Raw genomic sequence first — 24,575 nt, 5'->3', positions numbered from 1 at the left:
ACCCAGATTTCTTGCTGCTAATGTAGGAATACAAGGCTTTAGGGTAGTTTGATACAAGCATTTTGATCCTGGCTTTTGAATGGGGAGGACCATTGGAAAAATAATGACAATGGCTAATATTTATTGAGTTCCATTCCAGTCCAGACACCGTGCTAAGTGTTCCATGAACATTACTCCATTAATTTCTCACGTAATTCCCAACTATCCCAAGAAGTAATACTTTCTTCTCTCTTGTACAGTTAAGGAAACTGAGGCTCAGAGCAGGTAAATTACTTGTCCAGTGTCACACAGCTTGCTGTGCCTCAAGGCTTGCTCCTGCACACTGACTCCAAGCCACGCCATAAAGGCTCCCCCCCATTAGCTGCAGCTCTGGTCCTGGAGGCAGACTGACCTCTTCGCTCTTGGATTCAGCATACCACCGTTCCGGACCATTGCTGCCAAATTCATTTCCAGTCGAAGCAGCAGCTGGGTTTTGTCACAAGCATGACTTTCTTAAGTGTCCTCAGCTGAGCTGAAGTTGCACAAAATCACTCATCAGATTTCTGCCAAGGCTGGAGATTTGGATGGGAATCTACAGGAGAGAATTCTAGCCTGGGATTGTGGGGGCAGCAAAAGTTTTCCTCCAGAGTCACCTACAGGGACTCATGTCACACGTATGTTTACTTTCAGTCTGTGACGAAGCAAGACATGTTGGGTTTCCAGATGCAAGCTTGAACACAAATGGTAGATGGGCTCCACTGTCGTTGCAGCAAGGGACAAACGGCCATTGATGGAGTGTTGCATGAGGCAGGTGTTTCCAAACGCATGTGAGGGTTAAGTCCTAGCTCACGTCTGTAATGGCGGTCTGCTTCCCTTACCTGCCTCAGAGGGCTGTTGAGAGATGGGTGAAATGTTCTGTGACTAAGCTGTAAAGCTTGGCTCAAATGTGAAGAATGATTGTACAAATACTGCGACTTGAATAAAAACGCTGGTGTCTGCATCAGAAGCCAGGTTCTAGCTTATTCTCTCAGTTACGATTGTGTGACTTGGGCAAGCCTCCGAAGAGCTCCGTATCACTCCGTCACCGAGGCTGGTGTCAATGGTGATCCCTACCATCTCTCTGCACACCTCGGCTAGCTGTGAGCTGCAAAGCAAAACTCATCTACTGATGTTGACCCCACTGGCCGCCTGGCAAGGCTGTAAGATGCTGGGGGCTGGGGGTGGATTTGTAATATAATAAATGCACTACGTAAATATATTTGTACTCTTTTTCTGCCTCCGTTCCCTTCTTATTGAGACAGGTAAAACACGCTACGAAGGGCCTCGTCAAAGTGGTCCTTACTTGCCGATTGTGACTTAGCAGCTAGAACGCGCTGAATGTGATCCCTCACTCCATCCACTACTGACCGCTGTCCGGTTGCCACATGTGCCATAGAATATCTCAGGCTACAATGACTCCCCCATGCAGGAGGCCCGCCAACACCCACTGTCAGTTCTTTCCCTTTTGGTACTGAATCATGAAGGCCTCTCCTGGTCCTCTACTTGGGGCACTTGCTGCTGAGCCTACAGTCTTTCTGAGTACAAAGACCAGTACCCCCACCCCTTTCTTAAATTAGTATGGCACCTAGCACTAGGGTCTGAATTCACCTTAACTATAGGTGTTTAAGAATGTGTTGTACATCGGGGCGCCTGGGTGACTCCGTCGGTTGGGCGTCCGACTTCAGCTCAGGTCACGATCTCGCGGTCCGTGAGTTCGAGCCCCGCGGCGGGCTCTGGGCTGACAGCTCGGAGCCTGGAGCCTCCTTCACATTCTGTGTCTCCCTGTCTCTCTGCTCCTCCCCTGCTCACGCTCTGTCTCTCTCTGTCTCAAAAATAAATAAAAACATTAAAAAAAAAAAAAAGAATGCGTTCTACATCTTGTTAGGTGACACAGGTAACCGTGCCACCCAAACTCAGTGAGTCCGTATTAAACACAAGTGCATTTCAGGGTGTGTTAATTTTACATAAAATCTGGGGAAAGTGTACTGATGCCCGCATTTTACTTTGAAACGTGTCAAAAAAGATAAGATGGATTAATAGATGGACAGTGAGGCAATGAGTTCCGTGGGCGTTAACGAGAGAACCTAAGTGGTAAGTCTATGAAATTCTTTCAGATGTGCTGTATGTTTGAATAGTTTTCACAATAAAAGGTGGGGGGAAAAGAAGTACTCTGTGCTACTCAAAAAGATGGCCTTTTAACATTTCAGGTGTCAAAGACTTCCATTTATTGTCGTTTTAATTTTTTGGAGAATCCAAATATCCCCTGTATTAATGCATGCCCCAAAGGCCTGGATTGATAGAATATGTTCCGTATTTCATGTAAGCTTTAAAAATACTTTAATCTGAACTAAAATTTTCCCTTCATGTAGAACACCCATTTCTCTAACTTTTTTTTGCCTTTTACTTTTCTTCTCCAAGGTAATTGTTCGAGGTGGAGGGCACATTTTACCCTACGACCAGCCGCTGAGATCTTTTGACATGATCAATCGATTTGTTTTTGAGAGAGGATGGGATCCTTATTGATGGATAAGCTGCTGTCCTAAAAACAAAAAAAGGTCAGGGGACTTAATCTTTGAGAAGAAAACTTCCAAACCCGAAAATGTCGTATAAATAAGAAAAGTACCTTTTTATAGCTTTTTATAGCTTTAAAATGTTTCTCATCAATAAAAGTTATCCTTGAAACAAGTAAGGTTCTGTTTTGGGTGAGAGATGGCTCATTATAAAATTAACTGTAAGAAAATGCTATGCGGGGGCGCCTGGGTGGCTGGGTCGGTTAAGCGTCCGACCTCTGCTCAGGTCATGATCTCGCGGTTTGTGAGTTCGAGCCCCACGTCGGGCTCTGTGCCGACAGCTCAGAACCTGGAGTCTGCTTCAGATTCTGTATCTCTCTGTCTCTCTCTGCCCTCCCCCTGCTCACGCTGTGTCTCTGTCTCTCTCTCAAAAATAAATAAACAAAAAAAAATTTTTTAAAGAAAATGCTACCCGTGATTAGGAATGGTATCTTGTAACTGAAAGGATGGGAAGAATGGATTCGGAGACACTGTTTCAGATGGAAACAGATAAATGGAAGGCAGAGGTCTTGAATAGGAATTTTAAATTCCTTCTAAGAGTACGTGCAAAGTGCAGTAGGGGAGTAAAGTTGTCACAACATTTTGTTCTGTAAGTAACAATAGAGTTTGTCATAGTATGTACCTGGAAGTATTTCAGAAGTAGTATTGGGTAAGAGCATCTCATTATCACTCCGAAGGAATGGGTGCCATCATGATGGTGGTGGACAAGACTTTGGAATGTGGACAGTCTTAGCAAGAAAGGTAGCTTGGAATTCTTTGAAATAGAAATTTTGCATATAAAAGTAACAATGCACCAACTGGCAATACGTAGAGGATTATATTCAAAGGACACACTGAATCTGTGTCTTTTCTTTTCTTTGTTTTTTTTTTTTTGCTTTTTGGGGGTTTTTAGTTTGTTGGTTCAAGTGTACCCATTTACCAAACAGCCTGCAGGCTGCAGGCATTAGTTATGAGCCGTTTTCAATTTGGATTTTAAATTCTGTGCTTCTTGTAGCCAAATAGAGAACGAACTAATTTTGTGTAATTGTTGGAATCTCAAAAAAATTTGAGATACTCTGGCATCAAAATATATACATTTATAAATATGCACACATTAGTACTTTTCCAGCTAAAATATCCCATCTTGGCACATCTTTCTTATTTATGCATCATGTGCTCTCATCTCTAATTTTCTACAGCATGTTTGGCTTTTTCAACATCATTTCCCTCTCATATTACCCATTTATGAATTGGCTCACTGGAGAACTGAATTTAAAAAGTCAAAACCTATTCTTGCTGCAAATATTTTGGGTCTTTTCAACTTCTCATTCTGTGCCTGATTTCATTCAGGTTCGTGATCTTCCTTTTTTTTTTTTTTTTAATAGATATATTTCCGGGGCGCCTGGGTGGCTCAGTCAGTTGAGCGTCCGGCTTCAGCTCAGGTCATGATCTCGAGGTCTGTGAGTTTGAGCCCCGCGTCGGGCTCTGTGCTGACAGCTCAGAGCCTGGAGCCTGCTTTGGATTCTGTGTGTGTGTGTGTGTGTGTGTCTCTCTCTGCCCCTCCCCCACTCATGCTCTGTCTCTCTGTCAGAAATAAACATTAAAAAAATTAAAAAAAAAAAAAAAATATATATATATATATATATATATATTTCCTTGTGCCCATGTAGGAGGAGTCGTCAAATCAAACATTCTGATCAAAAACAGATTTTAATTATTGCAGAGAATAAACTAGAGTTTTGCATGTGGCCCCACCTGCCATTTACATTGTTGCATTTGGTCCCAAAAATATGCAGTGGAGAGGGTACCAACTGTGGCTGGGAAAGTGCCATGCGTGTCACACCTGCAGTGGACATTTCTGGGTATGTCACCTCACTGTCCTCACTTTGCCAAGTCCCAAAGGAGGCAGCCCGAAGAGATTGCTGAGGTTCCTTTCAGTTCACACGTCATTGTACTAGTGTCCGTTTCACAAGGGTACCATGAGATGATATAGTGAATCTTCATTATTCATAGATGCCACGTTCGTATGGCCTGTTCACTAAAATGTATCTGTAACCCCAAAACCAATAGTTGCTCACTTTTGTGGTCATTCACGAACACGTAGCAAGCGATGAACAATTTGAGTTGCCCAACGTGCATGTTCTCAGTTACGGCCAAACAGGTGTTCTTTTTGTAGTCTATTTAGTGCCATGTGTTTTTTGTTTTCCTTGTTTTTTTTTTTTTTTTTTTTTTTGCACTTTTGTGCTTTTTGTTGGTGCTTTTGCCATTCAAAAGGGTTCCTACATTGGGGCGCCTGGGTGGCTCAGTTGGTTAAGCGTCCGACTTCGGCTCAGGTCATGATCTCGCGGTCCGCAAGTTCGAGCCCCGCATCGGGCTCTGGGCTGATGGCTCAGAGCCTGGAGCCTGCTTCCGATTCTGTGTCTCCCTCTCTCTCTGCCCCTCCCCCGTTCATGCTGTGTCTCTCTCTGTCTCAAAAATAAATAAACAGTAAAAAAAAAAAATTAAAAAAAAAAAGAAAAAAAAAAGGGTTCCTACACACAGTACTGAAATACCATGTAGTGTTCCCTCGGTGCAGGAAGGCTGTGGTGCGCCTTGTGGAGAAAGAACGTCTGTTAGGTATTCTTCATTCAATCATGAGTTATAGTGCTGTTGGCCATGAGTTCAATATTAATCAAGCAAGAATATCTATTTTATGAGGTTTCTTTCAACAGAAACACACGTAAAACAAGGTTGTGGATTAATTGGTTGACAGAAATGTGACCAGAGGCTAGTAGGAGCCACATCCTGTATGTCCCCCTGGATCAATGATTTAGAATTCACTAATTCGGTATCTGGGGAGATGTTATAGAAGATAACTAGAGTGAACAAAGAGAATCGACAGCATTTCTAGAACAGCAGAGGGACCAACACAAAATAATAGCTCAATAAATGGAAGTTGTAGGTGCAGTCGTTTTTAGTGTCTCCCTGCCCCAGGCATAGGATAGTGGGGAGTACTGGGGGACGACCTGCCAGGTCTTCCCAGAGCAACCCGAGCCAACTCCCCTGAGGGTACAGTATTATAGAGACTAAATCTGGCAGGTATTTTACTTCAAAAGAAGGGAGAGAAGAGTAGTTCGGAGACTAAAGGAAAACAAGGTTTTGAATTCACTTGGAGAGAGTCCTTTGTGTAAGAGAACCTTTGGGTGGGGTACACACTCTCCGTGGGACATTCAAGACAATCCATTAAGATGCCCCCTCTTGGTCCAAACATGAGACGGTCTGATGTCCCACATGGCTGCCATTACTTTGAGCAACTTCCACACAGAGAGGGCGCTATAGGGAGGAGAGGTGAGGGACCTTCTCGTGGTGCTGGGTCCAGCGTATTGCCAATTACAAGTTCCATGCAGATATGATACTATCCTTGGGATTCATTTCATAAAAACAAAGCCTTCAAAGAGTGGGATCTTTATAGGGCTTTGCCATTCGATGGGGAATGGCCTGGTACGCCTCTCATACCCTATTGGTCATCTCATGGCAGTGTATTTAAAGAGCTGTAGGACCCGGGAACGAGTTGTGCATTCTTTCTTTGACAAACAGGCAAGTGTCATAGACTAGCTGTCATTTTCTGTCATGGCAAGTGGCTATTGTTAGTATGTCGTCTAGCAGATATTTTTTTAAGGTCAACACACACACAAATCAATAAAGAGTAAACATACAATCTGTCTTTTCATGGTAGAAGTGACATATCAACAATTACTGAGAAAATCATTTCTTTTTTTTTTAATTTTTTTTAAATATTTATTTTTGAGACAGAGACAGCAAGAGAGAGAGAGGTCATGCATGAGCAGGGGAGGGGCAGAGAGGGGGGGAGACACAGAATCTGAAGCAGGCTCCAGGCTCTGAGCTGTCAGCACAGAGCCCGTTGTTGGGCTTTGACCCACGAACTGTGAGATCATGACCGGAGCCGAAGTCAGACGCTCAACCGACTGAGCCACCCAGGCGCCCCGAGAAAGTCATTTCTTTTCAAAAGAAAGTCAAACTATGGCAAGAACGTTTTGAAAACAGATGTTTGGAAATGTTTCCATTTACTTTGTGTGGCACATTACAAGGGAAAAAGAACCCTTATATCAAAGAAAATTTCAACAAACATCTTTGAATAAAGGATAGGTAGGATTGAAAAATGAGTTTGGGGAGCTAATAAAGTTTATCTAATGAGGTATTTCTTGCATCTGGATCTATGTGTCTCCATTTGTAAAGTGTCTCCTTCAGCTCTGATGGACTTTGAAACCAAGTGTCAAAGTAAACTGAACATATAACCAGACTTTGAATTGCTGTATCACAAAAGGGTGACCCTAGATTTTTCAAATATGACAAAGCATATTCAACACATTGATCTATTTAAAAATATATTAGCAGTGATATTTTAGAAAGTAAAAATACCTGTGCTACTAAAAATCAAATACGGTTTTTAAAAATGAAGGATGTAAAATTTCATCTTTATCATTTTAACGTTTCTATGTTGATTACTATTTTATAAGGTAAATGTCATTACAGTCATGGCATGACTATAAATGAATGAATATTTTTTTGCTATGCCTTCAGCAACTTTTTTTTAAATTTTTTTTTTTTAACATTTATTTATTTTTGAGACAGAGAGAGACAGAGCACGAACAGGGGAGGGTCAGAGAGAGAGGGAGACACAGAATCTGAAACAGGCTCCAGGCTCTGAGCAGTCAGCACAGAGCCCGTCTCGGGGCTCGAACTCACATACTGCGAGATCGTGACCTGAGCCGAAGTTGGACGCTTAACCGACTGAGCCACCCAGGCGCCCCAACCTTCAGCAACTTTTAAATGATGGAGTGACACATCCTTATGTATCTTTGGAAGAGCACTGTTTGAGAGGACAGAAAGAGTCCACATGTAACAAAGTATGTTAAACTATGTACCGATTTTTTTGGAAGTTTATGTATTTATTTTGAGAGAGAGCGCGCACACGCGCAAAAGAGAGAATCCCAGGCCGGCTCCGCTATCAGCTCAGACCCCAAGGCGGAGCTCAAACCCAGGAATCTAACCGTGAGATCAGGACCTGAGCCAAAATCAAGAGTCGGATGCTTAACGTGCTGAGCCACCCCGGCGCCCCATACCTATTTTGTTAAATTAAAAAAGCAAAGCATGTAACAGTACACTATGCTTTCATTTATAAGAAAGGAAGGGAAATTAAATAAACAAATAAGAGAAAGAGGAAGGGAGGGAAAGAAACAAGTTTTGTAAAGGATTGGTGTCTCTGGGAAGATAAATAAGAGACTAGTAGCAGTAATGAAGGAAGGACGGGGTATTGGTGGTGGGGGGGAGGAAGTCTTAGGATTTTTATACAGTTTTCTGCTTATGATGTGTATATATATATATATATATATACACGATATATACTATATACACATTATAGAATTTATATACATATAAAATATATAGTATGTGTGTGTGTATAACTGGCCCCAGAATCTCAGAAAGAACTGCCCTCTGGTTCATTTTGCTATGGAGGCAGAGCCCTGGGATAGGCCCCGATGGACTAAATCTGCTCAGCAAAATCCCAGGGGTGTTTCCCGGACAACCTGACAGTGGGATGATGAGGGTGCCAGAAATTCATCAGAAGGAGGGGTTAGAGGAAGCAAAAGAGGGAGACTGGCCATGTGTTGGCTGAGATCAGAGGGAGTTGGAATTCTACAGAGCCTGGAATTAGGAACCGATTCAGCACTGCCCTCCCCGCCCCCACGGTGCAGAAAGCAGTGGGGTTGGGGCCAGGAAGGCTTGCTGAAAGCTATTGCTGCCCTGTGCTGAGGGGCGGGGTGGGAGTGAGTTGATGTGACCTCGGACTGCCATTGTCAGGAGGCGGAAAGTCATTTCTGCTGCAATGGGCTTGCCTCTGAGGAAGCCCACGGGCTGGTCTGCAAGGCTCAGCCTTGACCACCGAGGAGTTGTTCCCACATGGCACAAGAGGGGTTTGCTCTAGCTGGACATACCTAATTCTGTGAAATCAGAGGTAATAATAACAGCTATCCTGTCTAAGCCCTTAAAATGCACCAGATGTTCACAAGATATCACCAGGGAGATGGTTTTCCCATTCGACAGATGAGGTCATGGCCCCTCATTGATACAAAGAGACTTGCCGCCTTGCTACAACCCGTGGCAGGGCCAGCCCAGGTTCAAACCCGGGTGTCTCTCCTCCGACCCCATCATCTCTCCACGGAGGAGACACGCTGCCTCCTGATCCCCAAGTGCTTTCGCACCTGATGGTAGGGACAGGTAAGTGTCAGTGACCCATGTGGGGTCAAGCGGTGTGCGCCTTCGTTAAAAATGCGCTTTATTTTGAAAGTTGCGTAAGCCAGATTCTTGGAAACGTTTAGATACGGTATCTGCTCCACCCACGAGGAATTCATGGACACTTGAATCACAATTCTTTGAAAAGTACTAAGAGCTTTAATAAATAATAAATTACAAATAATTATTTATTTATGTGCAGTGCTTAAATCATCTTTCCTCTTGCCACCAGAAACGTGGCAGATAAGGCCAGAAACCAAGCACAGATCCCGTGACAGACTACTTGACTTGAGCCCCGATTTATTTTGGAAAGTCCAATGTCCTCTTCCTTTCTTCTCGTGCATTCTGACAAGACCCCCCCGCCTCCTCTTACTGCTGATGCTATATGAGCCATGGCTATGTCGGTCTTCATGCCATTTAATCTTCCGGTTCTAAGCTCAGAAGCTACTCCATGCTGAGCCCCTGCTGCAAGGATGCCCAGTGGAGGGAGGCTTGCCTCCACACCACCATCACACAGGAAGTTTGTACCCTGGGATGAAATACAGCGACCTGCACAGATGCGTTTAGTTTTCCTGCATCCTGTAATGGTTATTGCTAGTATAATTCCAAAGGTTTAAGAAACATCCAGGAAACAAACCTGAGAGTGATTGATTTTGTTGCCCCTAAGACGACCAGCCTGGAATGGAAAGCAGGCCGTTTGTGATGGATATCCGTTCGACCTCAAGAAAAGACATCTGTTCAATCATTTTAAAGGGATTTTTGGCAACTTGAGGAGTGTGATGCTGTGCTCTCTGCGTATTCCCCTGGGCCCTGTGCATTTGAGTAGGAGAGACCAGGGCTGTGGTTGCTGTTCAAATGGATTTAACAGGAGAATTCATTGCATCTGGCCAGATCTTGGGGGCAAACAGAATTACTTTTCTTAAGTCTTTAGTTTTCAAATTGCTCATTGCAAAAATTAAGTAAAAGCATCCTCTCCCCAACCTCACACTACGCAGTGAGGACTACTGGTAACTCTTCCCAGGCCAAAGGAGAGCGGGCCACCTCGAACTCAGTACCACCAAGGCCACACTCAATGGGGGTAGAAAATTACACGCCCCCCCCCAAAAAAACAACCCAGGGTGTTGTTACTGGAAGATAGGGGGCCTGGATGCTGGGAAGCCAAGAGCCAAAAAATGTCCACCACATGCAGAAGTCAAAGCTCAGTAGAAAGATTAAAGCCAGCCTCTACATTTTGACGTGTAGTGGGAATACAGGGTGGTAATTTTCCTACTATCCCAATGCATATTTATAATCAACATTTACATGTACGTCTATTAACTTTTGCTGATACTTTATATTTTCTTACATGAATCGAAGGAGAAAAGGGAAATAAGAGGCTAAGAGAACTGAGGACAGGAGAAGAGGGGCGTTGTCTGAAGAGATTAGGAAAACCCAGATTACCCATGCCAGCATTACGAACAGAAATTCCCCCTGAATCCCTGGCCCATACATGCTTGCCACCTTATATTAGGATGTATCATATTAAACCTTCTATACAACAGGACCTTTTCTGGGTGGTGAAGATACGGAGACAAATTTGGCCCACTCCTCTGCCCCTCGAACTGAGGGACAGGGGGCCATGTGAAGGGAAGATGGGCGACCACTGCATAAATGACCATAATCCCAGAGTGCCAAGTATTCTACTAGAGGAAAGTACAAAGCCCTTTGAGAGCAAAGAATAGAGAGTGACTAATGACTTCTGGGAAGAAGGAGTTTTCCAAACTGAGGAGTGGGGAGGAAGGCTGGAGGCTTTCCAGAGGCAAAGGGTAAGTAGCACCGACGGAGCCCTGAAGAAGAAGTCTAGGTGCCCCCGGGATGGTGAGAGTCCAAGCATTCCCTGCTTCTGCCTTCTCTCCTCTTACCTGTATCCTGTATTTTGTTGCAAAATCCGAATTCTCATCTAAACTCTTGTAATGGAGGAAGTAAACGGGCCGATTCCCATAATCAACTGATAGGAATAAACCCCTAACAACCATGCTGTAGTTTTCCCATCTTGTCTCTATGGAATCAGGGAAAGACCTAGAAGACTGTTCCTTACAAGCCCACTTGTCACGTGGCTTTGGTGGCAAGCGAGAGGACTACTTTATTAAAATCCCCACACACAGGGGTGCCTGGGTCTCTCAGTCAGTTAAGTGGCTGACTCTTGATCTCAGCTCAGGCCTTAATCTTAGGGTTGTGAGTTCAAGCCCCATGTTAGGCTCCAACTCCATGGAGCCTGCTAAAATCAATCAATCAGTAAATAAATAAGGCACCTGGGTGGCTCGGTCACTTAAGCATCTGACTCTTGATTTTGGCTTAGGTCATGATCTCGTGATTTGCAAGTTCAAGCCCCGTTACGGGTCCTACACTGACAGTGAGAAGCCTGCTTGGGATTCTCTCTCTCGCTCTCCCTGCCCTTCCACTCCTTGAGCTCTCTCTCTCTCAAAATAAATAAACTTCAAAATAAATAAAAAGAAAAGAAAATCCCCGCACACTATACAGTAACATCTTGGGACAGGCTGTCATTTACCCATTTCCCATCTCCCCTGAGAAGAGACATATCCTGTACGGAGATGATTTTGAAATGGTCCCATAGTGTGACTCACTGGAGGGAAATGCCAAAGGCTTTGGAGAAAAAATAAACAAAAGTGAACAAATATGCCGATTCTATTTAAAAAAAAAAAAAAAGGCTTGGAGTGATGTTGCACTAGAAAATTGAAGCAGATCTTGGACAAGCTGGAGGGAGTAGTGGACAAAGATCTCGTTTGGTCAAATGAGGTAGTTTGTTCAGGGTGAAATTTCACCAGCATGTACTTTCCTGGGCTGTGAGGGACAGAGGAAAAGGGAACTCTACTAAGGCACAGCTCCCTCAAATATGTCCTGTCTGCCCCTGAAAAAATCATCACATTTGTTGGGCTAGAACCTAAGAATGGGTCCTTAAGTTCCAGTTTCTTACATAATGAGAAATGCAATTCTCTTTTGGCCTCATAAGTAAACCAAGCTCCACGTAGCACTGGTTCTAGATCATTTCTTCCCTTCCCGGGTAGTCAGAGAGAAGAAAAAAAAAAAAAAAAAAAGCTCCAGCCCAGGGAGCATGTGATTGCAAATGTTCTGTGATTTCCAGCTCTTCAGTGGATTTTTTTTTTATCCCCCTTGGGCTGGAGCAGAGTAAAAAGAGTTGACAGCCACATATCCAACTTGGAAATACTACAAAGATGAGAAAAAGGATTCAATAATCCTATGTTATTAAGATATGCCCAGGTATGAAAGTTGAAATCGGGTGTTTTAATACTAGTACCCATAGTTCTCACGGGATCTTCTTTTAGTGAAGACCATATCAGTAAGGCTAAGAATGCAGAGAGGTCTGCGTTGTTCTTTCCTACATCTCACTTCATACAAGTCCCTAAATCCCCAATAGAGGTACCACCACATAAAAACAAAGATCAGATCTAGAGAGACAAGGGAGGCGTGGAAAAGACAAAAGGGGGTAAACAGAGAGATGGCTTCCTGAACCACCAGAGGGCAGCACGCAGTGCCCACCCCAGCGTGAAGTGGATTTTCAGCTTCCCCTTTCTCACCTGTTCTAGTTGCAGATGCAACAGTGACCTTGAAGCCCGAAGTACCACGGGTCTTTGTGATGAGCTCTCCCCACCCCATCCCACCCCTGCCATCTGCCTAAGAGCAGGCGAAGATGAGCTTCTCTGGGAAAAGAAGTTCAACACCGGGCAAGAGAGCACGGGAGTCGGGAATGCTGGCCGTGAGTAGGTGCTACTTTTCCAGGTTTATTATGCTGGGGGATTCTGGCATCTTGATAGATTCCTAAAAAAGCAATCTCTAATGGATGGTCTACAACGTATAAGGAAGAGAGCAGAAAACACGGAGAATGATATAATTAAAATATGCCTCAAGCTAGATATATGATTTAAAGGCCATTTCTTCTCGCATCTGATCGGACAGATTTCATAAAACCACCAGGATTCTGTATTTATGGAGAGAAAACTTGACGCTGCGTGGGTCTGCCCTTTTGTTTCTTGGGAACGGACTCATTTTATGTTCCCTGGTGCAGCTGTTTCAAACGGTGTCCACATGCAAGCTCCAGTGTGACCCAGGGACCGCTCCCCTCACTCTCAGCAAACAGCCTTGCCTCCGTCTATACTGAGACAATCAAAGCAATGCCGACACCGGATCCCTTGGTTTTCGTCCCCAACCCCAGCAAAGGCCTGCAGCATCCTTACCCACATCCCCTTCCCATCACGGGAAAGACGGCTCTTCTGAGCGCCCCGCCCCCAGCGCCAACTTTCCCGGTGGAAACTCAGATTCCACATGAGCAGCCGGTTACCTTTCCCTCATGAGCCAGCAGCTGCTCTTGGTTTTTCCTCATCTGCAGAGAACACCTCCATTGCTGCCATCACCATCCTTCCGGTGCCTTTGACATTGAACCAGTGGTCAACCCTGCCTGTGCTATGCCCTCCATATCTTTTGCATCTCTCTTCTCCTTCTGCCTCCTAGATGACAGGAATGCTCTCCCTGCTTTGGCCTTCCCAATCACCAGCCCCGACCATCAATCCATCCTCGGTAGTGTTGCCGTTTCATTTCCTAACACACCCTTCTCATCTTCTCGCTCTATGACCCAGTGGCTGCCAAGTAACTTTCAAGTTAATGTCAAAACACCCTGACTTTGAGGGCCTGTCACACCATGACTCCAACCTACCTTTTGGGGCACTTCTTTTCCCACTGCTCAAACACATCTGGTCGGATGAGATTATTTGCCGTTGGCTATACACAACCTGTTTCCCTTTTGCTTATGCTTCTCTCTCTGTCCCCCACACTGCATGAAATGAAATACTGCCCAGCCTTCCAGGCTCACTCACAAGGGCAAGAGGCCTTAAGTCTTCCTTTTTCCTGGGTTTCACTCTTTCCACCCCGGTCTCAATGGAATCATGTTCTTCTCTGCATTATCTGTCCCACTCTTGCAACCTGCATTTCTGTCTTGTGTCCGAGTTGTCTGAAGTTCTCCCTTTCGGTTCCCCACTTGAGCAGGTAGCAGACTCCACATCCTTTGCCTCAGGGAGGTAAGTGGCAGGATGAGAAGCAGAAGGATTCTGGCTTTTGTTCTTTCTCTAAAACCCAGAGGCCCAAGGGGAGGACAGAGTTTGAGAAAAGCTTAGTGGTTTAGAAACACAGTGGGGAAACAACAGATGAAAAAGAAATCCCCCCAGTTATGGGGAGGAGCAAGTTCTGTGGGTTCCTGGCAGAGGCCATGTTGGGGCAAGCCCCCAGAGAGGAAGAGCCTTTGGGTGGAAGCATCTAGGGAGCTGAGGCTATAGGCACTGACGTTTTCAGCCTTACCCAGAAACGGCAGATGGCCATCAGGCATGAAGGGACCATGGGGACAAAATGTGGTTGGGTTGATTAGCAGTGTCCCTTCCTCAAAGCCCTTGTCAGTGCACTAGACTCTTAGAATCTTGACACCCTCCACCCCCTGAGAATGGGTAGGGAGGGAAGAATTCAGTTATTAACTGAAATGAAAGTTCCTACTGGTGCAATGGTGTTGGGGTCCGAATTTTAAGAATATTGTAAAAAACAAAGACACCATATTTCTGAATGCCTGAACTTGTGCATTGATACTCATTCTTGATATACAGAAAACGCCTATCATAACTTTTCCATTGAGGAAGAGAACAATATTTATCGAGGGCCCACTATGTGCCAGGCACTGGTCTAGATGGCAGAGATCTAGCAAAGAACAAGACTGAAGACCCCTCCTCAAAGACAGTACATTTTGGTGGGAGATCAGTGTTCAACTATAGACATATCTCTGAAGATATATATTGACAAGTGTCATAAAGAAAATCAAAGCAGATGAGGGCACAATTGTATCGGGTGGTTAGAAACAGCCTTCCTGACGTGCTGACATCTGAGCGGGGTCTGAAGGAAGGGCAGGCAGGAGTCTTGCTTGCATTTGAGAAGACACATTACCGACCCTGCAGGAAAAGCAAGGGGTTCTGGTCCTGAGAGGGCAATCAAAGCTCAGCGATCCGATCCCGGAAGAAGGGCTGGTGACATCAGACCCATGGGAGATGGCAGATCAAGCTAAAGACTTGGGACCTGCCTAGCTTTGCTTCCCCCATAGGGCGCCAAACACGGGAAGTATTTATTGACTAAAGGACAGACCAAGTATGGCTCTGTGTGCCACACTGAGAAGTAAAAGATAACATAAAAATATGAACAAATACATAGAACCCCCAAAATGACCCATACGCCCACGGCCAAGACATAACCAAATATAAATTTTAAACATTAATACTCGTCCTTCTAGTCTTTTATTATTTATTCTTTTTTTCACATTTGAGACAATACTATGTCCTATTTTCTTCACTTAATCAGCTTGTAAGTTTTAATATCCTTTAATTCACCGAGATTCAGTGTGCATCTCTAACCGGACCCAGTCCCTTGGGCAACGTGGTTATAAGGCAGCTTACTCCTCCAAGGGCCAACGGAGGTGTTCGGTGGCCACTGACTTTTACGAGGAAGGGGATGCTCAGACCACAAACCTTGTAGACTGAGATGGAGCGACAGCATGCTGGCCCGCATGGCCCCGGCTGGCCGCCGGCTGAGGGATGCCTGTCTCCTCCCTAACACAGGGGACGTCCTTGCCTCGCGGTGCATAGGATTTGTCATCATTAGCCAGACGATGCCTGCGAAACTTTCCCCTCCACATTTGGGCTCGAGGCATTGGAACATTTCCTAGAGAGGCAGTCTGTTCCCTTTCTGTCTCTGCTTTTACCTCCAGTAGCTGCCCCCAGCTGTTCCTAATTCTCTCCCCTGGTGAATGACTCAGCTTGATTCTGTGTCTACAACATGTGGCTTCTTAAAGGAGCCAGACCATTTTGTAGCACAATGACACGTTAGCCCAAATCAAAGTAGCAAAACCACCGACGAGCACAACCATAAATTGGAAAACATAACATCTATTTATGTTCAATGTCCAGGATTATAAGCTCTTCGGTCATGAAAATAAACATGTGTCTGGGTAAAAACAAAATCAGAGAGGACTTACTAGAAATCAGGCAGCAAGCCTAAGCACTTTCCGACGTGGCCTCCTATTCTTGCATACGCTTTGGGAGGGCTCTTTCTGGAAGAGCCATGGGGCCCGTGCTGAGGTGTGCTCTTAGAGCACAGAGAAGGAGACAGGTGTGTTCATGGCCAAGGGGGAAGGCCCACTGGGTGTTGTCTGAGTAATGCAGATTTTACCAGTGAACCACCGTTGTTACAGCCGAATGTTTTTGGCTGGTTGTTAAAGCTGCTTTTGCCCCTGAGCAACCAATGAATTTATCCGTCTTGCATTGCTGAAAGGAAAACAAACCTAAGGCAGGACAAAATTAACCGGAAATTTTAGGAAGAAACACAACCCACCACCACCAACAAACAACCCTGTTTTGGCTGAGATAATTAGTGCCAGATGGAGTAGGGGGCCCAGGTGCCCAGACCGGGGGAGGGGGGGATGTGTCTAAGGACAGAAGCAGCTGTACGTTAGCCAGCACAACCCGAAAGTTCATACCACTTGCAAAGCAGAGAAGCATTTCCTTTCTTCCTCTTTCTCCCCCTCCTACATCTCTACCTCCTTTCTCTTTCCCTGTAGCCATGGGGATGTTCTAGGTTGGCACTCTTCCAAACGGAAAGGCACATTGTGACGGGGCTCACACCAAAACTCAGGAGTGGGGTGGACGGAACAGAGCAAAGCGCCAAGGAGGGAGTCATGATTTCTCATCATTTTCCCCAGACTCTGGATTTCAAAATCAGACTCCCATCCAGAGATAGGAAAAGTCGCATTTGGCTGCCTCTATGGCTGTCCCGTAATCAGTTCACGGTGGGTTGTTGGATGCTTTGAGTTTAACCAGACCTGCACATGTCCTCAGTCTAATTCCATCTTGTGCCTCCTAATGTCATCTTACGTAGCCTCTGGCAACTAAGTCATTTTCCAATTGCCGACATCCTTTCCCTTCAGCACTCATCCTGCCAGAATCTTTTACAGCTTCATGTTCTGAATCTCCCCAGGCAAGATATGTGTGTGTGTGTGTGTGTGTGTGTGTGTGTGTGTTTCTTTAGCAAGATCGTTTCCAGAAAACAACCCTTTCCATAGGACAAATGAATCTAAAAGCCCTGTTGATTACAATCAACACAATACTGAAGAAACTCAAGGATCCTAGTGCTCCATTAAAGGAAAATAATGTCACACAAGTCCTTTGTGCAGTATTTTTTTATTCCTAGTTTTTATCACATTTGCCACTTCACCCATTTGGTGAAGAACATTAGTTTGTTCATATCAACACTTTGTTAATGTTTCAGTTCATTCCAGAGGCCCATACGAGGAGCTACGTGAACTCTGTAAAGACAGGGATTTTGCTCTATTATGTTCAACCCTGTATTTACAGCTCCTGGTAGAGTACCCGGCACTTTGTAAGTGTTCATTAATATTTATTGTTGAATAACTGAGGTATTTTCTAATGGGAAATGGAAGTCCGCCCACCTTTTAAATGTTGTGGTGTTTTGTGTGAAACAGAAGTGTTTATCTAATCTTGGAGTTAAGAAGGAAAATTCTGACCTCGTTTCACTCTTAGGAAGCAATGGGACTCTTAAAACATGTTTACCTAGCTTACTTTAAATTCGCAAACCACCACTAGGTATTTAGAAAGTCAACCCTTTCTTCCATTCCAAATAAAAATCCTATTTCATGTCAAGCACTACGCCTTTGTCAGTTACAAGTTAAGTCCCACCAGCAGTAACGGATTGTTCCCCTACCTTATGCAGAAGATGATTCTGGACTCTGGTACAAGGGCTGTACTTTACATTCGATGCGCCAAGATGAAATTTTGTCCGTTCTCCTCACGTTTGGGTAAACACAGCAAAAGTGAATGTATAATTGTGAAAATACTCCATATTGCGTTATTCTTAATCATCCCTAGCTATTTGAGCTAGTGGTCGAGGATTGAAGAAAATATAACATTCCAAACTCTGCTTTTCACGATTAGAAAAAAACACACACACACACACAGCTGATTTAATAGAACTCCCACAACTGTTGGCCAAATCCCAGATGGCCAAATCACAGCGTGGTTCTGAAGTGAGTTTTTAGAAGTCTGTCTTACTTCTAATGAAATTATATCCTAAAACCCAGGCTGCTATATCGAATCTTTTCCCACAGAGAAAAGTCTATTCCGAATGTGTTGACAGCTAAAGACAAAGCCGGCCGTACTGCCAACAGGGAAACCGGCTGGGACGAAAGAGGTAGGGCTGAATCCTTTGAAATTCAGGGGGAGACTTACGAGTTTCCTGGGTTTCCTTTGAATCTGAGCGTAGGGAGTATGCACCAACAAGAGTTAAAACTAATTTGTGACGATGTCAGATGTGCAGCTTCTAAGATCGCCTTCCACTTCCCAACCCGGGTGTGGAATCCCAGGGAAAAGAAAAAAAAGCATGTGCATTAAGAGATCTCCTATGTGCTGTCGAGGAGTTGGGGGTGGAATTTCCATGTTCTTCCTGTTTTGATAGTTTTACAATCAATTACCGTGAAATCCAGTTGTGGACGTAACCCATGAATGTGGGTTACGAGCTGGTGAACGAGCAAATCACCGTCCCACTCATCTCAGATAACTGCTGCTTTGTTCAACACAAACGATTTTGTCAACTGTATCAGGAGTGACTGAAACAACGGTCATGTCTATTCGTAACGGAACAGTACATGCAATAGGCATTTCGTTGCGTGTCGTGACTATTACTGAAACAGAAAAAGTAAAAAACGTTCCTTTCCACGCGGCCTCGTGCTTTCTTTCACCTGTTCGGAAATGTAACCCAGGCACATCTTCTAGGACTCGGCCCCACAAACAGGAAATGGGATTTAACAGCGTTTAAGCTTCTGAGAGTTCAAATGGATTTGGTTATTGACTCCTTACCAGTATTAGCCGGCTTATTAGAGATGTATTTCGTTAATTTGGCTGACAATGAGGTTGACGGTAGAACAGCATGACCACCAAAAGCAGCTTTGGGCTTTGCCCTTAATGAGACTCTTCATCCCGGAGCAGCCTGGATTTACCAGGGTGTCGTGCTTTAAGGGGATTATGCTGAAGATTAGAGCAGTGGAAGCCTCGTGGAACAGGACTGGATATTCATTTTAGGACTGCAGTCCTGTGTCCCTATGGGCCAAGATGCTCGAAGGTTTGAGGATTCTGGTCACACTCTGAGTTGCTGCGAAAGTGTGGAGCAGCCGAAGAAAAATCCTCCTAGAAAAGCCTGAATGGGGGTTGGCGTGGCAAGTGTAAACAGGACCCAACCTTTCCCGTTTTAAAAAATTCGAACGCGTCTTAGAGCTGGAAGGAGAATTGTCAGAACTCCCCCAAAAGATGAGAAGGCAGCAAAAGTGCTGGTTGATTAACTAAAGAAGATAAAATCGGGAAACAGAGCTGTGGGGTGGTATGAGCAAAGAGCAGCAAAGGCCTCCATTCTTTAGGCCAGCGGAACCGAGAGTCAGGTGGCTGAGATGTGGCCCGAGGCAGCCTCTTGGGGCTGAGGCCATTGTGCTGGTCTGGGCAGCCCTCCAGCCCCAGGCTGAACCAAGGGGCCCGGCGGCACAGGCTGAAGGAGATCACCGCCCACAAATCATTTACAATGTTTCATGATGAAGGAAAAATGGCTTTGAAGCAGCACTGCCACCATGAAAGGATCTGGAATGAGACCAATAGTAAAATGACCAGGACCTCGATTTGAACCACTAACCTATGGGGCAGCGTTGGCTGTGTCATCAGTTCCTTCCTCAAGAGAAAGCCTGAGCCCGTTCACAGGAAGGAACGTGGGGCTCTTTCCTGGCCGCCAGTCAGATGACGCGTTCAGATGGCATTCATCATAAAGGGGAGGGGTGCTGCGAAGCTGTCCCCCAACACACACCAGGTTTGCATATTCAAAAGGCAACATAATACCAAGCCTCAAGGTGCTTCCCATTCACTTGGAAAAGATAAGGCTAAGACACACAGGGACAGTATTTTAGAATACTTATTAAGCAGTTAAGTAGCCAGCTGCTGGATTCCAGAGTCTAGCTTAATCCCATTTCAGCCATTTAGAAGTCTGCACAAGAGCATCGGCAGGTGTAATTCCAAACGGAAAAAGACACGAACATGGCCGAATATGTGGCGTGACAATACTTTCCTAAAATGGAAATGTCCTTAATGCTCTTACTGATTAAAAGAGAAGATGGAGGGCAACACAAATATTCATTATCTGAGCCTTCTTATGAAAATATGATGCATTCCGGTTTTTTGTCTGTTTGTTTTGAACTGGAGAATGAGGAAGCTTGCTCTGTGCTGATACGGAAAAATTCCTGTGTCACTCAGTGTGCAAACAGGAAGGTAGGAACCATTCTATATTCTATATTCTATATTTCAAGCAGAGAAGGATGCAATGTAGGAAACTGGTTTAAAAAAAACTGCTGGAAAGGCTAGGGAGCAAAGAAAGAGGGGGCTCTTGCATAAAGACAGAAGCTGCCACTGTCCCTTAGCTGGATCTTGTGAGTGGACACTCACTGCTGACGTTGCTGCAACTACCCCCCAGACTGCTGGGGGTCTGTCGCGCAAGCAGTCAAGCCCAGTTATGTCCCTGCTGCTGCCTATAGCAGGGAGAATGGCTCATTTCTTCCTCCCGCACTGGAATCTACCACCAGTGCCTCCCATTGTAAGAACCTAACATGAAATCGGCCAGATGAGTGTGTCTGGAAAAGGGGACGGCGGGTACTTTGAAGGATGAACTTGGACCCAACTGCCAAAAGACACACTCTGGCCCGTGCACCCTTTTGCTACTCAGATCCACACACTCCCCGGCACCCGTTCAACAACTATATTGTGCTTCCACCCAAAAGAACGTAACCCTATTCCTCACGCAGAGGAACGCAGGCTCATGCTCTCCCCCCAAAAGAGGGGAACACAAGAGTGGGACCATGCGAAGGGGCAGCCTCAGCCACTGTAATCAGCTCTCAGTGATGGCAGTTTCTCTTCTCATCACCATTGCACCCTGGATATTCTGCAACCTGAAGGCCAAACTGTAAAGTTAGCCACCACCAATACTCAATGTTACACATCACAAGCAAAGAAGAAAAGACGCATAGTTGCTTCAGTTCTTGTTCTGGTAACTGGTAACAAAACTGGTTGGTTGACGGTGATAAGAGTTGAATAATAATTGATGATGGGCTTCTTCCAATGTCCATCCCATGTTCCCTTCGCCTCGAACCCAAACCTCAGTTGTTTGGGGTTCTTTACTTTGCAGGATGACCTCAACCTTCATTTTTGAAAGGCCTGAGGTTTTTTCAAAAAAAAATTTTTAATGTTTATTTTTGAGAGAGAGAGAGAGAGAGGGAGGGAGGGAGGGGGATAGAAAAAGAGGAAGACACAGAATCCGAAGCAGGCTCCAGGCTCTGAGCTCTCAGCACAGAGCTTGACGTGGGACTCGAACTCACAAGCTGTGAGATCATGACCTGAGCTGAAGTTGGACACTCAACCAACTGAGCCACTCAGGCACCCCAGAACGGCCTGAGTTTTCAGTAGTCTGGCAGTTTGCAATATTACTCCAGTAACTCTTAGCACATCGATGGGCTAAGAAGCACCCAAGAGAATTTCCTGGGCTCCAGACATAGTCTTTCCTACCACCACTGTGTCACAGCAACCCAATTCCTCTTGGGAATTCTGACCAATCACCCCAGCCAGAACAGTAACCCTCTGCTTTGCCTGTCATTTCAGTGGTGTAAGCCACTTGAAACGGGCAGATGGCACTATCTACTTCCTGTTCACTGGAACAACTGTACGTCCCTAGAGGAAGCATTCTCTTCTTAGAATAAAGACCTATAAACCAGCTGATCCATGCTGCAAAGAAGGAAGGCAAATATTCTGAGTGATGTGCTGCATGTGAGAGTGAGGGGAAACACTCCCATTTTCTCCCCTTGATTCCCAGATCGGTGTATCCTGACCATAAGAGACACGGCACTACTTTTTTGCTGCTGATCCACATTCTGCAAGAAAGTCACCCAAACTGCAGAGAGTTGTCTCCCAACGGTGCCATTTTTGAAACTTCAATGATCTACTCCTATACTTTATAATGGTAACTGCCTTGGGTCATGGAGCATATTTGTAAACCAGTGAGTCCTAAGGGCATGAGCCCAATTCTATGCTTTCTTTGCTGTAAAATCAGTTCTTTGGTCATAAGCAATGTTGTGTAGGACATCACGTCATTAGATAAAGCATTATGAAAATTAATAGACGGTGGGACTGATAACAGCATTGCAGGCAGGGGATACACAGCATATTTAGAAACAGTGCCTATTCCGGTAAGAATAAAATCATGCCTTCCATAATGGAACGAGTTCAATGTCATAAACTTGCTACCAGGTGGCTCAGTGGTCCCCCTGGGGAAGAATGCCACATCAGGGTTCAATACTGGTCTCTGCTGTCAGCAGACAAGGCAGTCAGCAGTGACAGTAGCCAGATCCACCTTCGGAAGGGTAAGCCCATATTATTGAGCCCACATCTAGCTTCCACCCCTGCCCCAATAGCTATGGTCCACATGAATCTACTGAATAAGCCTCAAGTGGCTAAGAAAAGGGCTGAACGACATCCACAGAATGGACCGTCTTGTCCAATTGATTACTAAGTCTCATCAGCGAATAGCCCATGGTAAGCATTCACATAGTTCAGTGCCCATCAGCAAACCTCTTCCTCAGACCCCCCTGTCACCAATATGCCAATCAAACCATGAGTCACCCATGAATTGTGTAAATCCCTACCTCTGGCCAGCTCTCCATCCAGACAAAGTAAATAGTGGATGTGTTGGCCTTGAGAGAACTTCCCTTACCACGTTCCTGATGTGAGCTATAATGTTTCGACAGCCCAAATCCACTTGGTGCCTTCAAATTACAAGGGACCATCTGTGAACCTGGCCCAAATGTTTTCTTCCTGTGTCAACAGTCAGTTCCAGAAGGACACAGTTCAACCCCAATCTGGTAATACACTACTGACAATGGATGATGGATTGTGGCTGTGCATATGCCCAATCTTACAGCCTGGGGGCTCAGTGTATTAGTTATCTATTGCTACGTGAGAAATTACCCTAAAACTTAGCGACATGCACTTGTTATCTCACATGATTTCTGGGAGTCAGGAACCTGGGAACAGCTTAGCTGGGAAGATCTGGCTCAGGGTCTCTTGCAAGGCTGAAGTCAAGCTGTCAGCAAGTGCTAAAGTCACCTCAACCTTAACTAGACATGCGGTAGACCAGGGGTTTTCAAATGGGAGCGATTTTGCTCCCCCAAGCATATTAGGCGATCTGTAGACATTTTCGGTTGTCATAACTGGGTAGTGGTCCTGCTGGAATCTCGTGGGTAGAGACCAGGGATGCGGCTGAACATTCTATAATCCTCAGGATAGCCTCCCACATGAAAGAATGATCTGTCCCCAAAACGTCAAGAGGGCTGAGAAACTCCACTAGTGAGCCTTCTTTTGCTCTGGCCCCAACGCAAAACTGGCCGCCCTGCGTGTTACACAAAACATTGCCATGAACAATACACTCAAAAGGTACATGCTATCTCAAAAATCAAAAGAGGTACAGGGGAGCCTGAGTGGCTCAGTCAGTTGGGCATCCGACCTCGGCTCAGGTCACGATCTCACGGCTCGTGAGCTCGAGCCCCACATCAGACTCTGTGCTGAGCGCTCGGAGCCTGGAGCCTGCTTCAGATTCTGTGTCTCCCTCTCTCTCTGCTCCTCCCCCATTCACGCTCTGTCTCAAAAATAAATAAACGTTAAAAAATTTTTTACAAAAATCAAGAGAGGTACAAAACATTGTAGCTCTTTCTCAGTGGTAGGTGGTACAAAATACAGCAATTCACCTTTCACTTTGGAGAGTAAATGCCAAATTTTCCAGACTACTGGAAACGCCACTAGGAAGTAAGCCTCGGATTTTTCTGGGGGTTTATTTCCCAGCGTCTGGCATACATGTGTCTTATTAAGGTATCTAGGGTATGTGCTATGTCCTAATCACCATGTCAATAACATAATATAGCAGCATGCTCTTCTGGGGACCATCAGGGTGATCGAGGTGCCTGCAGATAAGCTCTTATCAGAGAACAGATGAGTCGACATAGGCCTGAGGTAGGACAGTGAGGGTGTTTTGCTGATCCTGCTAGTTTGAAAGCAAGCTCCTGCTGGTAATCTTTGCTAATTTGGTAATGAGGAAGAAAACCATCTGCCAGATCAATGGCTGCATACAAAGTGCCAGGCACGCTGCTGTGTCATCCAGTAAAGAGACTACATTGGGTCCAGTCCCCGAATAATTTTACAGGAACCCACAGGCCCTCCCCAATAACCTTCTCACTGTTGCACATGCCACACAGATGAATTAAATCAGGGTATGACAGAACGAACCCTGTTTGTTCAGGGGTTACATGGAAACAGTGGTCTCTGAAGTGCCCCCCAGGGATATGGTATTTTTCCGTTTACTCCAATTTAGGAACGGCAGATTCCAGGAAGCTTCTGCAAGGCCATGCCTCCTATCCTAAGGCTCACTGCCCAGGTTAGGGAATCAAAATGGGGTCCTTCGAGTTGCTGGATACCTATTACAACTGTATTCAGGAGTGGGAAAATAACCATATGCGGATCAACGGACCCA

General features: G+C 45.2%; 1 protein-coding gene across 8 annotated transcripts in view; it reads left to right on the top strand.

Moving 5' to 3' along the window:
* The window catches only part of CPVL (carboxypeptidase vitellogenic like), a 130,479-nt gene extending 127,786 nt beyond the window's left edge, over positions 1–2,693 (top strand). For all 8 annotated transcript variants that reach the window (XM_042969077.1, XM_042969067.1, XM_042969025.1 and 5 more), the window contains one exon: positions 2,437–2,693. In XM_042969077.1, coding sequence (XP_042825011.1) covers positions 2,437–2,541 — 105 coding nt within the window. In that variant the 3' untranslated portion in view covers positions 2,542–2,693. The remainder of the gene's footprint in view (positions 1–2,436) is intronic.
* The last annotated feature ends 21,882 nt before the right edge of the window (positions 2,694–24,575 follow it).

Source organism: Panthera tigris, chromosome A2 (genome assembly GCF_018350195.1).
Source record: "Panthera tigris isolate Pti1 chromosome A2, P.tigris_Pti1_mat1.1, whole genome shotgun sequence".
In the NCBI taxonomy this organism is placed as follows: domain Eukaryota; kingdom Metazoa; phylum Chordata; class Mammalia; order Carnivora; family Felidae; genus Panthera; species Panthera tigris.
Note: the sequence above shows the minus strand (reverse complement) of the source record. Positions and strands in the feature narration are given on the sequence as shown.